Source organism: Poromitra crassiceps (assembly GCF_964638095.1).
Source record: "Poromitra crassiceps genome assembly, chromosome: 6".
In the NCBI taxonomy this organism is placed as follows: domain Eukaryota; kingdom Metazoa; phylum Chordata; class Actinopteri; order Beryciformes; family Melamphaidae; genus Poromitra; species Poromitra crassiceps.
The window spans coordinates 15,237,347-15,251,126 of record NC_139627.1 but is presented as its reverse complement, the minus strand read 5'-3'; the positions used below and the strand labels follow the sequence as shown (position 1 = coordinate 15,251,126).

Below are 13,780 nucleotides of genomic sequence, written 5' to 3'. Positions count from 1 at the left end.
AGTATTTCTAGTTGTTCTTGTGAAAGTTCTACATGGTAGAGTGATTGATTGATAACGTCATTCCTTGGCTCTAATCACTGTCAGGCCATGGCATCTGAGTTGTGCTTGCATCATTTCTGTGTCACTGTCTGGTCCACTGTCTGTGTCACTGTCTGTCTGTGTCACTGTCTGTCTGTGTCACTGTCTGTGTCACTGTCTGTGTCACTGTCTGTGTCACTGTCTGTGTCACTGCCTGTGTCACTGTCTGTGTCACTGTCTGTGTCACTGTCTGTGTCACTGTCTGTGTCACTGTCTGTGTCACTGCCTGTGTCACTGTGTCACTGTCTGTGTCACTGTCTGTGTCACTGTCTGTGTCACTGTCTGTGTTCACTGTCTGTGTCACTGTCTGTGTCACTGTCTGTGTCACTGTCTGTGTCACTGCCTGTGTCACTGTCTGTGTCACTGTCTGTGTCACTGCCTGTGTTCACTGTCTGTGTCACTGTCTGTGTCACTGTCTGTGTTCACTGTCTGTGTCACTGCCTGTGTCACTGTGTCACTGTCTGTGTCACTGTCTGTGTCACTGCCTGTGTTCACTGTCTGTGTCACTGTCTGTGTCACTGTCTGTGTCACTGCCTGTGTTCACTGTCTGTGTCACTGTCTGTGTCACTGTCTGTGTCACTGTCTGTGTCACTGTCTGTGTTCACTGTCTGTGTCACTGTCTGTGTCACTGTCTGTGTCACTGTCTGTGTCACTGCCTGTGTCACTGTCTGTGTCACTGCCTGTGTCACTGTCTGTGTCACTGTCTGTGTCACTGTCTGTGTCACTGTCTGTGTCACTGTCTGTGTCACTGCCTGTGTCACTGTCTGTGTCACTGCCTGTGTTACTGTCTGTGTCACTGTCTGTGTCACTGTCTGTGTCACTGTCTGTGTCACTGTCTGTGTCACTGTGCATATTTGTGTCTGTGAAAGGTGAGAGCTCATTCCCTGAGTCTCTTGACAGCAGCGGTGCATTTATGATGCATAGGACTTCTGTTGGCAGAAGTACTGTCCAGTTCAGGCAGAAGGGTAAGAAGAACCTGCTTATTTAATAGATGCAGATGTAGAGAGGACAGGTAGTGAACGTGTATAACTAGACACTCGGATTAGCTGGACAGGGGGAAATGCACTTCTACATGGCGAAACTTTTGAGAAACCTCGCAGGTGAGCTTCGGAGTTCCACACCTGGCAGACTCCTCATTTTTATCTTCTATTTTGACTTACCGTGTTGTTTGACAAGATCATTTAACCGTGGCGTGTTTTGATAAATGTGCTGTTTTAATTGATATCATTTATTGTATTATGTATACTTCCATTTTGCTGCATTTCAGCGTTGCTCAAGGTCATATGGCTACCTCTGGGATATACAGTAATACAGCATGTTGGGCTTCATTTGCATTAAACAGCATTTTAACAACAAAAGTGATGGATTTGCCAAAGGGACTTTATCATATCTTTCCAAGATGCTTATTAGATGGAGGTCCTATGGTTAGAGTGGATTTAAGCAAGTGCTTGGTTATGAGTGTTCTAACTTGTAAAAGGGGTCGTTAGTCACTGGATTTGAATAAACTGACCACCCAAACAATACCCCAGGTAATACGAGAGGCAAGCAGCGCTGAGTAAAACCACCGACAAGGAGCAAAAAGTTTAAATGTATATTTATTTTCACTAAATAGTGTAAAAACGTTCCCCAACAAAGTTAAAAATATAAAATGTCTAAAAATATAAAACGGTTCCAATTTGTCAAAGATGAAATCATAAAACTCAGTCCTGCAGCAGCCAAGGCAGTCTCTGGAAGTGACCGCAGTCTGGTGTTACAGTCGCCCTGTAGTTGCTATCCTCTCCTCTCGCCCAGGTCCTCCACCGGTTCTCGTCTCCGCTCGTCTTGCTGCCACCCGCGGAACACTCTTCCCGGCGCCCTAGGGACCCAGACGATAGCCAGCACTCTGCACAACAGAATGGCTTGGCAATAACTGGAGAAGATCCACAGTGTGTGTTGGGAGCTACTACAATCACTGGCCACAGCGGACACCACCAAGTACAAGTAATATCGACCACGAGAATGTGGATATCGTATGCTCACAGAGTCAGGCAGAAGCTCCAGGTTCTGCCCCATATCCACGTGTTAGTGCCCGTCGATATGCTGCGGTTACTCTCCTGGATGGCTCCTCTGCTACTTCGCCCACACAGGATCGTCTGCCTCGCCTTGGCTCTGCTCCCTTGCCGTCTGTCTCCTCATCCACCTGGAGGGGGAACGGCGCCTCGCGGTGGCTGGGGAGCGTCATGCTGCCTGCAGTTCCTGGATATCGTGGTGAGGCAACTTGTAGGCCTTCCCTCCCTCTTCCCCCACCGTGATTCAGCAATCGTGCACCCATAGCTATGCTGAGGGAGAGAGGGTTATCTAGTCGAGGTGGAGCCGAATACAAATACAGTATTTGGAAAGCACAAATAGTGGGGGTTTTTCCTAATGCAAATACAAATAGTTTACAGATTATTTGTTTTTGGAAGAAAAAAAACATATCAAATAACAGCGTGAAGGTCGGGACTCGTAGCGTAGCGGGATGCTGTCTCCATCTCTCCCCTCTGCTCTGCTGTCTGTCATGGATAACTGCAGGTCTGTCTGGTGGAGGTGATCTCTCCCCTCTGCTCTGCTGTCTGTCATGGATAACTGCAGGTCTGTCTGGTGGAGGTGATCTCTCCCCTCTGCTCTGCTGTCTGTCATGGATAACTGCAGGTCTGTCTGGTGGAGCTGATATTTTCGTCTGTGGTCTGGGAGACCGGGGTTCAAGACCCGCCGTGGGAACCGTCCTTTGCGGAATAGTTTATTGAATGACACCTACTTTAATACTTTAATATCGTAAAATGAGAAGTGTAATAAAAAGGATTGCTACGCCTATTTCCACTTTTATTCAAATACAAATACTGGGCTCTCTGCACATCATAATATCTAAGCCTCACCTGGACCGCAGGGAGGCTAGGTCCAGAGAAAGGCCCTCCCCCACAGCACCTATTGGCCCATGGGGCCAGCATGAGGCAGTTCATTGGCCAGTCTGTTTGGCCATCAATGTCAATTGTCTCACTGCCTCATCAGTTCAATTTGTGCCAGCTGCGTCTGCTTAAATACAATCAATAGTAAGATACGCAAAACATTGCATGCAACTACCTCAATATGCAAATCAATTAAAACACCGCAAACCACAGCAGAAGTTTTAGGGTTTGTTTATTGAATTTCCTTTTTATACAGATAAGCCAGAAACGGCATTGGCAATGAATCATGAGCAGCCATGGTGCGCCCATAGGTTGTTACGCTGTGGGAGAGAGGGATATCTAGGCTGTCCATCATCAATAACTTGCTTTATTAGTTATTCTTAACAACCCCAGGGCCCTGTGTCTGTGTCCTGTGTGTCTTAACAACCCCAGGGCCCTGTGCCTGTGTGCTGTGTGTCTTCTGCAGCTGCCACCAGCACCACCCCTGCAGGAAAGACCTCCAGTCATGTGACGCGCTGCAACGACACCCAGAAGAACTACTGTGTGAATGGAGGGGAGTGCTTCACCCTGGAGATCATGCCAGGCAGCACCAAGTTTCTCTGCAGGTAGGACGGGGAACTCAACACTGAGTACCGACTCTTACCTACCTTTTCAACTTCAACATGTTGTCGGGACAGGAACGATCAGAAGACCGCTGGTGTCTCGGAGCCACGGGTGAAGGCGAACGGGCTCCGTAGCATTGGTGGTGAACTAAAACAACGTGGGGAAAGTTAGGGTTATGGTTTGGGTACTGTTGAAAACGGCCACGTTGGGAGGCAAACCCGGTCCTCTCGGTTGAAAGACGAAGACGCACACCATATGCGTCAGGGAGCTATTTCAATATCAGACTGTTGTCACGTTAAAGACCGCCACAGGTCGCCGCTACTTCCTGGCTACATAGCTCCCGCCTCCGGCGTATGCACTGCACGCGTGCACTTTACTCACACGATCACACAAGAGACTCCGGCGTATGCACTGCACGCGTGCACTTTACTCACACGACCACACAAGAGACTCCGGCGTATGCACTGCACGCGTGCACTTTACTCACACGATCACACAAGAGACTCCGGCGTATGCACTGCACGCGTGCACTTTACTCACACGACCACACAAGAGACTCCGGCGTATGCACTGCACGCGTGCACTTTACTCACACGACCACACAAGAGACTCCGGCGTATGCACTGCACGCGTGCACTTTACTCACACGACCACACAAGAGACTCCGGCGTATGCACTGCACGCGTGCACTTTACTCACACGACCACACAAGAGACTCCGGCGTATGCACTGCACGCGTGCACTTTACTCACACGACCACACAAGAGACTCCGGCGTATGCACTGCACGCGTGCACTTTACTCACACGACCACACAAGAGACTCCGGCGTATGCACTGCACGCGTGCACTTTACTCACACGACCACACAAGAGACTCCGGCGTATGCACTGCACGCGTGCACTTTACTCACACGACCACACAAGAGGTCGCATTCGTGAACATTGGTCATTTGAACCCACTTGAAAAAACGACCGTTGCTGTTGTCGTTTTTCCCTTGTGAGGACGTGCTGGGAGACTCAGTTTCCTGCTGCAAGGACATCAGCATGTACACCACATCAGCTCCCGGCTCCATTTCTTCTATTTTTGGTTCCCCCCCCCCCTCTGACTACAAAGGCCTGGCTGTCCCACCAGCCTCTGAAACGCTGCAAGCTGCTAAAATGGACCCAGCATTTCCCACCAATATATCTATTTCAGCAGGGTTTTACACGGGCTCCTCCTTCCTGCAATCTGGATTCCATTACAGAGCCATCTAGGGCCAGCCAGTGCTTGCATGGCCGTACTGTATGATGCTACTGAACAAAATAACATCATCCTATAATAAACATGTTCATCTGACCAGGGGTCTCATAAAAAGAAACATTGTGTACATACAGTATACATAGGCACATTCACACAGATTTTCGTATTTATAGAGAGCAAATAATATTATTTTTAAGAAGCATTTAAAATGTAGCCCGATTGCTTTTAACCATTCCTAGCTTTGAGATTTCACGTTTAAAATGGGATTCTCAGATCCCGTTTTTATGTGTGGTTATCTATCGTCCCCCAAATTCAAGGGTTCATTTCCTGCCTGAGTTTTCACAATTTCTATCCTCTTTGGTGTTGAATGATGACAGTGATGTTATTATGGTCACACATTAGATTCAGACCAGTGACTCCCAAAGTGTGAGCCACAGCTGTGGAGGTACTGCGTGTGTAACGGCAGCAACCCATGTTAAGGGCTTGCCCAGGGGTGGGATACGAACCGCCGACCTTCGGCTTGGGAGTCCGACATGTTAACCGCAACACCAAGAGAGCTAGCTCCCTTGGCGGAGCTGATCAACATGCCTTTATACCTGGGGAGTGAGTTTAACCAATCCACTCGCTACCACTCGGGACTCACGAGGAATCCGCGCTGATTCACCTCGGTTACACATGCAGGTGGGCCGCGAGTGGCAAAAAAAAAAGAGAGCTAGGGATAGGAGAGTCAGGGTTTCAGGGGTGGGTAGAGGGAGTGGCCAGGCCGGGGGATGTGGGTGGTGGGAAGGGCCGTGGTGAGGGAATGGGGTGGGGCTAGGGGAACGTGACCATAGCTAGTGATAGGAAGGTCATAGCGAGTCAGGGTTCGAGGGGTGGGTACGGGGAGTAACTAGAAGGATTAGTGTGGGTGGTTTAGGTGGTGGTGTAGGACCATTTTCTATGTTGAAAATAATTAGCCGGGTTGTTGAGATACGGCTGAATGTCCACACCCCTGCGCCATGCGCTTCAAAGTATTTGTGCTTGTATAGCCGTTTTCACACATGCTTACAGGAAAATTACCTGTAAGTCAATATCGGACATTTCCCTTCACACCTGAGCGCTGCATGTGTGAATATAGTCGTCAAATAGCCTGTATGTTGGGGGGGGGGGCTTATTTTGGGGGTCGGCAAAACTCCGATGGTGAAATAAGTTCGCTTGTCACACAATAAATCACACTCGTTTGACTTCAGAGTATGTTGTATCCTTCACATTCGCTCATGGGCTGCAGTGCAGAGTAGCCTAGTATCCAGGCAGCGTCAAGCCAGCGTAATAAACACAGCCGATTTCCCCCCTCCCCTCTCTGCTCGAGAGAGGCCAGTCCTTCAGTCCTCTGCACTTCGCAGCAGCCCGACACAGGACAGACACAGCGAGAATGGCAGCGGCTTGCAAGCCGCCCAACGCTTGTATGTATGTAGAGAAAGCAAATGCACGAAGCGAAATGTGGAAGTAGTTTGCTTTGATGTGCGCGAATGATTAGATGATGCACGCTGGAAGTGAACGTTAAGCAACGTGTGTACACCTTGCCCATGAGAGAAGGACCCAAATGACTGGACTGACTTATTTTGTTATGAAATAGTCGACCGATGAATCAATTACCAAAATAATTGCAGGCCTAAACTCTAGACGACATACTGTACGTACATTTTTATCAATCGGATGGCACCGCATGGTTAAAGATGCCTCCATTATGGCTAGTTTCAACGGATAATCAAATCACCCATGATAAGATAATTATATCAAATATCTTTCAAGTCCTTTGACAGTCCATTATTTGGAATTGCACTCGGTTCAGCGAAATAACAAACTAAACTATGATCAATTAAGATGTTTGTGTGTTTGTTATATAATTCATATGTATTGTGTGTCACGTGTTAGTGTTGTACATTTAACCTCCTCCCTCTGCAGGTGCTTGGTTGGATAGACTAGGAATCGATGTCAAGAAACTAGCTAAAAGAGTCATGAACCCAAAACCCAGTGTGAACAACCCAGTGTGAACAACCCACTGTGAACAACCCAGTGTCATCTGTCTTGACAATTTATTGTGGATGGATGTTTAGAGAGCTAGGTTTACACATGGTTTTATCAAGTGATACAGTTATGTTATTGATACGCTGGGAATTGTTCCTTCTGGACAAATCTAATTGTTGTTTGTTTAGTCTCCCCAAATTGGAGATCATGATTCAATGTATTTGTGTATATATACGGACCTGGTGGAATGGTGACTAGAGCTCAGGTTTGACGTCTTCTCAGAGCTGACAGACTGGTGAGATACTCGCCTCGCTCGCCCTTCCTGACAACACCAGTGATGTGGAAGTCATGTCATGGCTCTTTAACAACTCTGGTGTGAACTCACTGCTCTTCTCTTCTCTTCTCTTCTCTTCTCTTCTCTTCTCTTCTCTTCTCTTCTCTTCTCTTCTCTTCTCTTCTCTCTCTCTCTCTTCTCTCTGTGACTTTTTTGTTTCCCTCTCAGGTGCCCAAATGAATTTACTGGTGATCGCTGCCAAAACTACGTAATGGCCAGCTTTTACAGTATGTCTATTTTTTTTTACTCCTGTCTGTGCTTGGATTGGAGCATGTTCTATCAGCACTTCCTGTTGCTTCATTTTCTCTTCAGATTCCAGACAGATGAAGTTATCACATTTATGTTTTATGCTGCCCATTCCTTCTTTTGGCATGTTGACTTTTTTTCGTTGTTTTATTTACTTACTTATGTTAAAGCAGTTTATGGCAGTTTAAAGCAGTTTAAAGCAGTTTATGGCACTGTCGAAGAAAGAAATAGGAAATCTGCATGTTTACATTACTCAAGTGGAAGAAACCAAACGTTTCTATTGCCAAACGTTCCCATCCTTACCTTATGTAGATAAGGAATTGAACAAAAAACTGCATCAGTACTTCAGAAGCCGTCTACTCTGTCTACAACAACAAAAAGTACTACTACTGTACACGTACATATTTCTTCTGAAGATTAACTAAGAGCACCTGTCAATAGAGTGCCAAAGTCGCGCCGTCTTCCGGGTTAGGCATACGAACCAAGGGATTTCATCCGCCATTCTTTTTTCCTTAGACATTTTGTAAAATGCATATAGAAACCAAGCGATTCAGCTATATTTACAATCAGGAGAGACTATATAACATTTCACCAGGACCCTTGGCTTGTATGCCTAATTCAGAAGAGGGTGTGACTTTGGCCCTTTCACTTTGCTCAAGTGAAAGTGAAATCCACACACCAAAAACACAGTTTTTAGTAAGATAATAATATTAATAATAATAATAATAATAATAATAATAATAACAATAACTGATTTTAAGGCTAAGTTTACTGCAGTTTTAACTCTACAATTACTTGAATCCCTGATTGTCTGATGAATGCAATTTGCATGAATGGCCGACAGAACTTGATTACCTACTGAGAGAGACCAGTGGTTTAAAGGTGTTCCCAGTGTTTATCCTTGAGGTCCATTCAAAGCTGTGTGAAAAAAAAAAATATATATATATATATATATCTTTTTTTTTTCTCTCTGAGGCTTACCAAGAACAGGTTGTTTCTGTTGTTGTGTCTTAACAACTCCACGGCAGCTCCAGACAGGGACAAGAAGGAAAGAATTCTCTGAAGTCCAAACGGCTCATTTGGAAGCTCTGCCATTGTAAAATGGACAAATTTGACAATAAATAGCCAATATCATAGAGAGGCAAAGTGACCGCCTACTTCCTGCTTCAGCACTGTACCAGAGATTTTCCTCCGCCATTTATTTTCCCATACACATTTCGTAAAATGCATATAAAAATAGTTTTACTGGTTCAAACCAAACGGTACAGATATATTTAGAAACAGGAGAGATCACATAACATTTCACTGGGACCAAAACGTTAAAAATGCGGGTTTAAAGAAAATAATTTTCGATGTCGTTTTTTTAAGTTTTGGTCCGAGTGAAATGTTCTATGGTCTCTCCCGATTATAGCGGCCAACGTTTCTACAAAGTTTCTACAGTAGTCAAACCTGCACACTTTTGGAGGAATATTCTCCACCGCTGTCGCCCTGTCTGGGAAGAGTTTCTGTTGCCCCCGTCTGGGAAGAGTTTTAGGTGAGATTCAGCCAAAAACACACCTTTGTCCCATGCTGCTAGCTGAAGTGATTTTGTACAAAAGGAAAAATGGAGGCCAGGTGCATCAAAATGTATCTGGATGAAATGTTTGTAGATGTGTAGTGAGGATGAGTCCTCAACCAAAATGTGCTGTTTACTGGAAAGAGACACACTTACAGTAATTACATTTCGAGAAAGCTTTTTCTTTCATTCTTTTCCCCCCTTTTTGTATTAGTGAGTAGGCGACAAGTCCAACAACATCATCAGAGAGGTTTTTTTCTTTCTTTTTTCATGGGGTCTTTAATTATCTAGCCAATTATTGTTGGTTACATACTTTATTATTATGATTATGATGATGATGATTATTATTGTTGTTCTTGTTCTTGTTGTGAGAAGACGTGTTTTCACTCCAGAGAGAGAGAAAAATCATCGGATCATTGAGATTGGAAGGGCAAAAATGTTGGTTAGTTTTTTTATTAGATTTGTTTGTTTTTTACATTTTTGCCTTTATTTGATAGGACAGTAGATTGACAGAAAGGTTGGGGAGAGAGAGAGGGGATGACATGACAAAGGGCCAAAGGTCGGAGTCGAACCCCGGTCGGCCATGTGAAGGATTAGGCCTTAGTGGTACGCGCTCTAGGTGAGCCATCGGGACGCCCCTGCTTAGTATTTTTAAGTATGTCTACTGGTACTCAATGAAGTCACCACTGAAGATTTTATGTTTTCTAGGAAGAAAAAATTAATTTGATTTTGATATAAAAATACAATAAAATATTTTTTGTCATGTTTTGGGCATCAATTGTCAAACAGGTGTATCGAATGATCAAAAAAGTAATTTATCATGTGTGATAGGCCTGTCATTAGGCCCGTCATTTTGTAACATTTGTAGGTTACCACCAAAGTCATATGCACTGCTCACGCAGTGAAAAACAAAATCCTAATTGAAAACCTCCTGGAGTGAAACCATGACTGACAGCACATGGGCAGGCAAGGCAGACAGCACAGCGCCACAGCAGAAAGCCAGAAATAGCCATGTTACAAAATCTATTAATAGCTGGTACAGTATATTGTAGCCTATAATAATAGATTGTCGCTCGCAGCGTGCTGCTGCGGCTCTCCCTCTCCTCTCTCATGGTACGTGTCCACAACAGCGTGTGTTTTCAAGCCCGACCGCCCCGCTTCCACAAAATCGATGTTTGCTCCTTGCTGCACCTGATTGGTTGAACGCCGAGTTCCCCATTGTGGGCTGTCCTCAACGGTTTGAAGCGTAGAATAAACATTGATGCCTACAATAGGCCATGCTGAGTCTCCCTGTGCCTTTGTTTTGGGTTCACAACCGTTCGTTTAAAAGATCAGATAAGAGTTGGGGAGGGACGGGGCACCGGGAGGCGCGGGCCACCGGGAGGCGCGGGCCACCGGGAGGAGTGGGGCACCGGGAGGCGCGGGGCCACCAGGAGGCGCGGGCCACCGGGAGGCACGGGCCTCATTTGCACAAAGTATCTGGCTCAATAATTTATGCAAATGAACAGGCGGGCGGGGCTCGCAGAACTCCCTGCCTGCCCCACAATGCATTGCCTGGCTGCCTCCAATACATAATGAATGGGACGCGTGAAAACACATGCCGTGGTGGACACGTACCATCAGGCAGGCAGAGTGAACGAATGGGTTGCTATGGTCACGGGGCGGAGATGCTCTGTGTTTCTGCTGCAGAAGCCATGGCACACTTCAAGCTGAAGTCAAAAGGAACTCGTCGTAATAGTTGCCAAACTAGGCGAGAAAAGACCAAAAAGACTGCCATGCTAGTCTCTTCGTCAGGGTGTCGTGAGGCGTCCCAGATGCTGGTCTTTGTTGATGTCACATTACAAGAGTAAAGATGTCCGTCCGTCGTTCACGACGGTCATTTTCGGGCCCGACGCTGTAAATATGTCGCCCGCAACCAAATCGTTTTAAGATCGGGCTGAATTTGTGTAGTCTGAGCGGTGCTACGTCTATTTGCCGACAACACGCAATGCCGACAACACGCAATGCCGACAACCCGCAATGCTGATACCCCGCAATGCTGATACCCCGCAATGCCGATAACCCTGAACCCAGTCTCAAGGCAATTCGTGCTGACAAATTTTAATCGACAACCTCCGCTGATTCAGGACCACGGACAGCGCAGGGACGAAGTCGTTTTCAGATGTTACCAGATTAGCGGGCGATCGGCATTGCGGGTTGTCGGTATTGCGAGTTGTGGGCATAGTGAGTGGACCCCGTCTGGGCCCGGCATAAAGGGCAGTTTATAGTACAGCGATTTATGGTGGTTGCGCCCAACCATAATCATATTCCATCATTGGTGGCAACGATATAATGTTCATACTTCCAGCGACGATGGTGTCACGCCCATCGCCAAGACTTTTTCTTTTATTCAACTTTGACCCCATCACTGGCTCAAGAAAGTACTGCTAGCTCTTGTTTTTCTACCTCCATCATGTCTTGAGAGAAAATGAAATTGGCGCAAATTAAATTAAACTAGTATTTTGTACTTTTTATGAGCGACAACGTCCAAAATCAGCATCCAGCGATAATGGAACGTAACGCGACGTTCAGCGATGCTCAATTGCTGTGCTCTAAACTGCCGTTTAGAGAAAACATGGCCCACAGCTCGGGAAGAAATGACAAGAATTTCATCAAATAACCTATATGACATGCTTTTCTTTGAAACAGCATGTGTCTTGTCATGGAACTCTACTGCAAAGAGGCCAAATAACCCATTTATCATCAAATCCAGCCTGTTCTCATTGCCTCTGTGTCACTACTACCAACGCGTCACTTTTGGACGTGAAGGGTAGTCTAACACAACTCCCACATCATCTGAAATCAACGCCACAGGAGGGTGACATTCATTCAATTAAGCCCGGTGCACTCAGGGTGCAGGGAAGGGTGGGAATTTCGTCGAGCCAATTACAGAATTACATTACAAATTACAAAACGAGCCAATTACAGATCCTTTGCATAGGTTGCGTCGAAAAATGAAGGAAAGGCTAACCCTGTGAGTCAACATAGGATGTGTAGGGAATGAGGATGTGTTGCAAAATCATAAAAGAAATAGAGAAAGGAAAATGACATTGGCACTTAGTACATATAGCCTATATTAGCACAATAAGTGCGAGACCTCGAGGGTACAGTAAAGCAACGAGGCATGGTAGAAATGAGTGCATATATAATATACGGTATATATAAAAAATAATAATTTGGTATTGACATTGTAGATCTGGATAGTGAGTTGAGAATGTTGCATGATCTTCACAGCATGCTAGCCTGAGTTGTGTAGCATTGACCTGTATCCTTATCCTGGCTTACTGACAGTCTACTGACTGCTGACAGTCTACTGACTGCCAGTCTACTGACTGTCTAGAGATGCAAGCACAGTGATGTTTGCATGTGCATGCCACTGCACTAAGCCAGATCACTGCAGTAGTAGTGCCTTACAGATGAATACACAGTAATGCATTTTATATCATTATGTATTCAAATATGTTTAAGTATTTCATTTCTGTTGTGCAGAAGTAAAAATCAAAATTAGCTTGCTTAAGTTTAAGTTTTACCAGCTTACTTTTTCGGTAACACTATATAATACGGTTGTATTAACTAACATGAGTTAATGCATTAATGAATGATGAACAAATGTTTATTTCTTTATGTTAACTAAGTAATTAACAAATGCATTTGTAAATGCAGTAATTCAATTCTGTTCATGAGCTATTTATGACCGATGTTTCCGAGTTTTAGAATGTCCTCTTGTACTCATCACAGCCCCCCTTTAAAAAAGTGTCAGGAGGGTCTTGTCTATTCTCAAAGGGCCTATGCTGGCGTCTTTCCTCAGTTCTGTGTCTGTGTGTTATGTAAGAGTTAACGAACATTAACTAGTGCCTGCTAATTAGTAGAAACCATTACAAAAGAGGTTGATAGATCATAAATAGGCCATGAACAGAGTTAACTTAGTTAACGTGAAGAAGTGTATTCATGTCTTAGACTAGGCCATTTACACCTGGCGCTAACATGCGTTTTCTGTGATCAGATTGCAATCAGATTGTGTTTTATCACTTGAAATGCCAGGTGTAAACACCCCCAACACGCATTACAATCTGATCGGCCGAACCACCTCCGGAGGTGGTCAGGGATGCATTGTGTACACATTGAACACAAGTGTAAATGCAATGTGTCCTCTCAATCTGGATACAACAACTTTATGCGGATTGAGAGGACAACCATTTCTGCAATCTGATTGCAACCAGATTGCAGAAACCACATGTTAACGCCAGGTGTAAATGGCCTCTTAGTTATGGCAGAGGAAAGCTCACAGACCAGATATTCCATAGCAGTGGAACACCCATCCCAATGATCTGAAGAGCTTACAGTGTAGGGCGATGGTACAGTGCAAGCATCAAGGATGCAGACCCAACGTGAACAACGGAGGAAAGAAGCCATCATAGGAATGGACGAGACGCTACTTCCTGGCAAGTTGAAACTGCATCGCTCCCCTGTCTGATGTAACCTCTCTCTAACGGTCTATGAAGTCTCTATAACCAAAGTTGAGAAGCAGTTCAAGCCATATCGGCTTGTATGGGAATGGTGTGCTGGAGCTGCCCATCTCCAGCATTACTGTCACCGAGGAGTCAATGAGCCAAGGCAATGCTGGACATGACCTGCACCGAATCCCAAGAAGACTCTACAATATGAGCAGCTGCTCACAGGCTGGCTACTGGGAGGAAGTGGTCAGTGTCTGAAGCTGTAGCCTACAGCAAGAAGAATCTTGCTGTCATGCATGG

The 13,780-nt window shown here is 45.4% G+C and overlaps 1 protein-coding gene across 1 annotated transcript in view; it reads left to right on the top strand.

The window, feature by feature from the left end:
• nrg1 (neuregulin 1) overlaps positions 1 to 13,780 on the top strand; it is a 47,875-nt gene that overhangs the window by 20,577 nt on the left and 13,518 nt on the right. The window contains exons 2-3 of the mRNA XM_083638435.1: positions 3,469 to 3,607; positions 7,355 to 7,413. Coding sequence (XP_083494561.1) covers positions 3,469 to 3,607; positions 7,355 to 7,413 — 198 coding nt within the window. The remainder of the gene's footprint in view (positions 1 to 3,468; positions 3,608 to 7,354; positions 7,414 to 13,780) is intronic.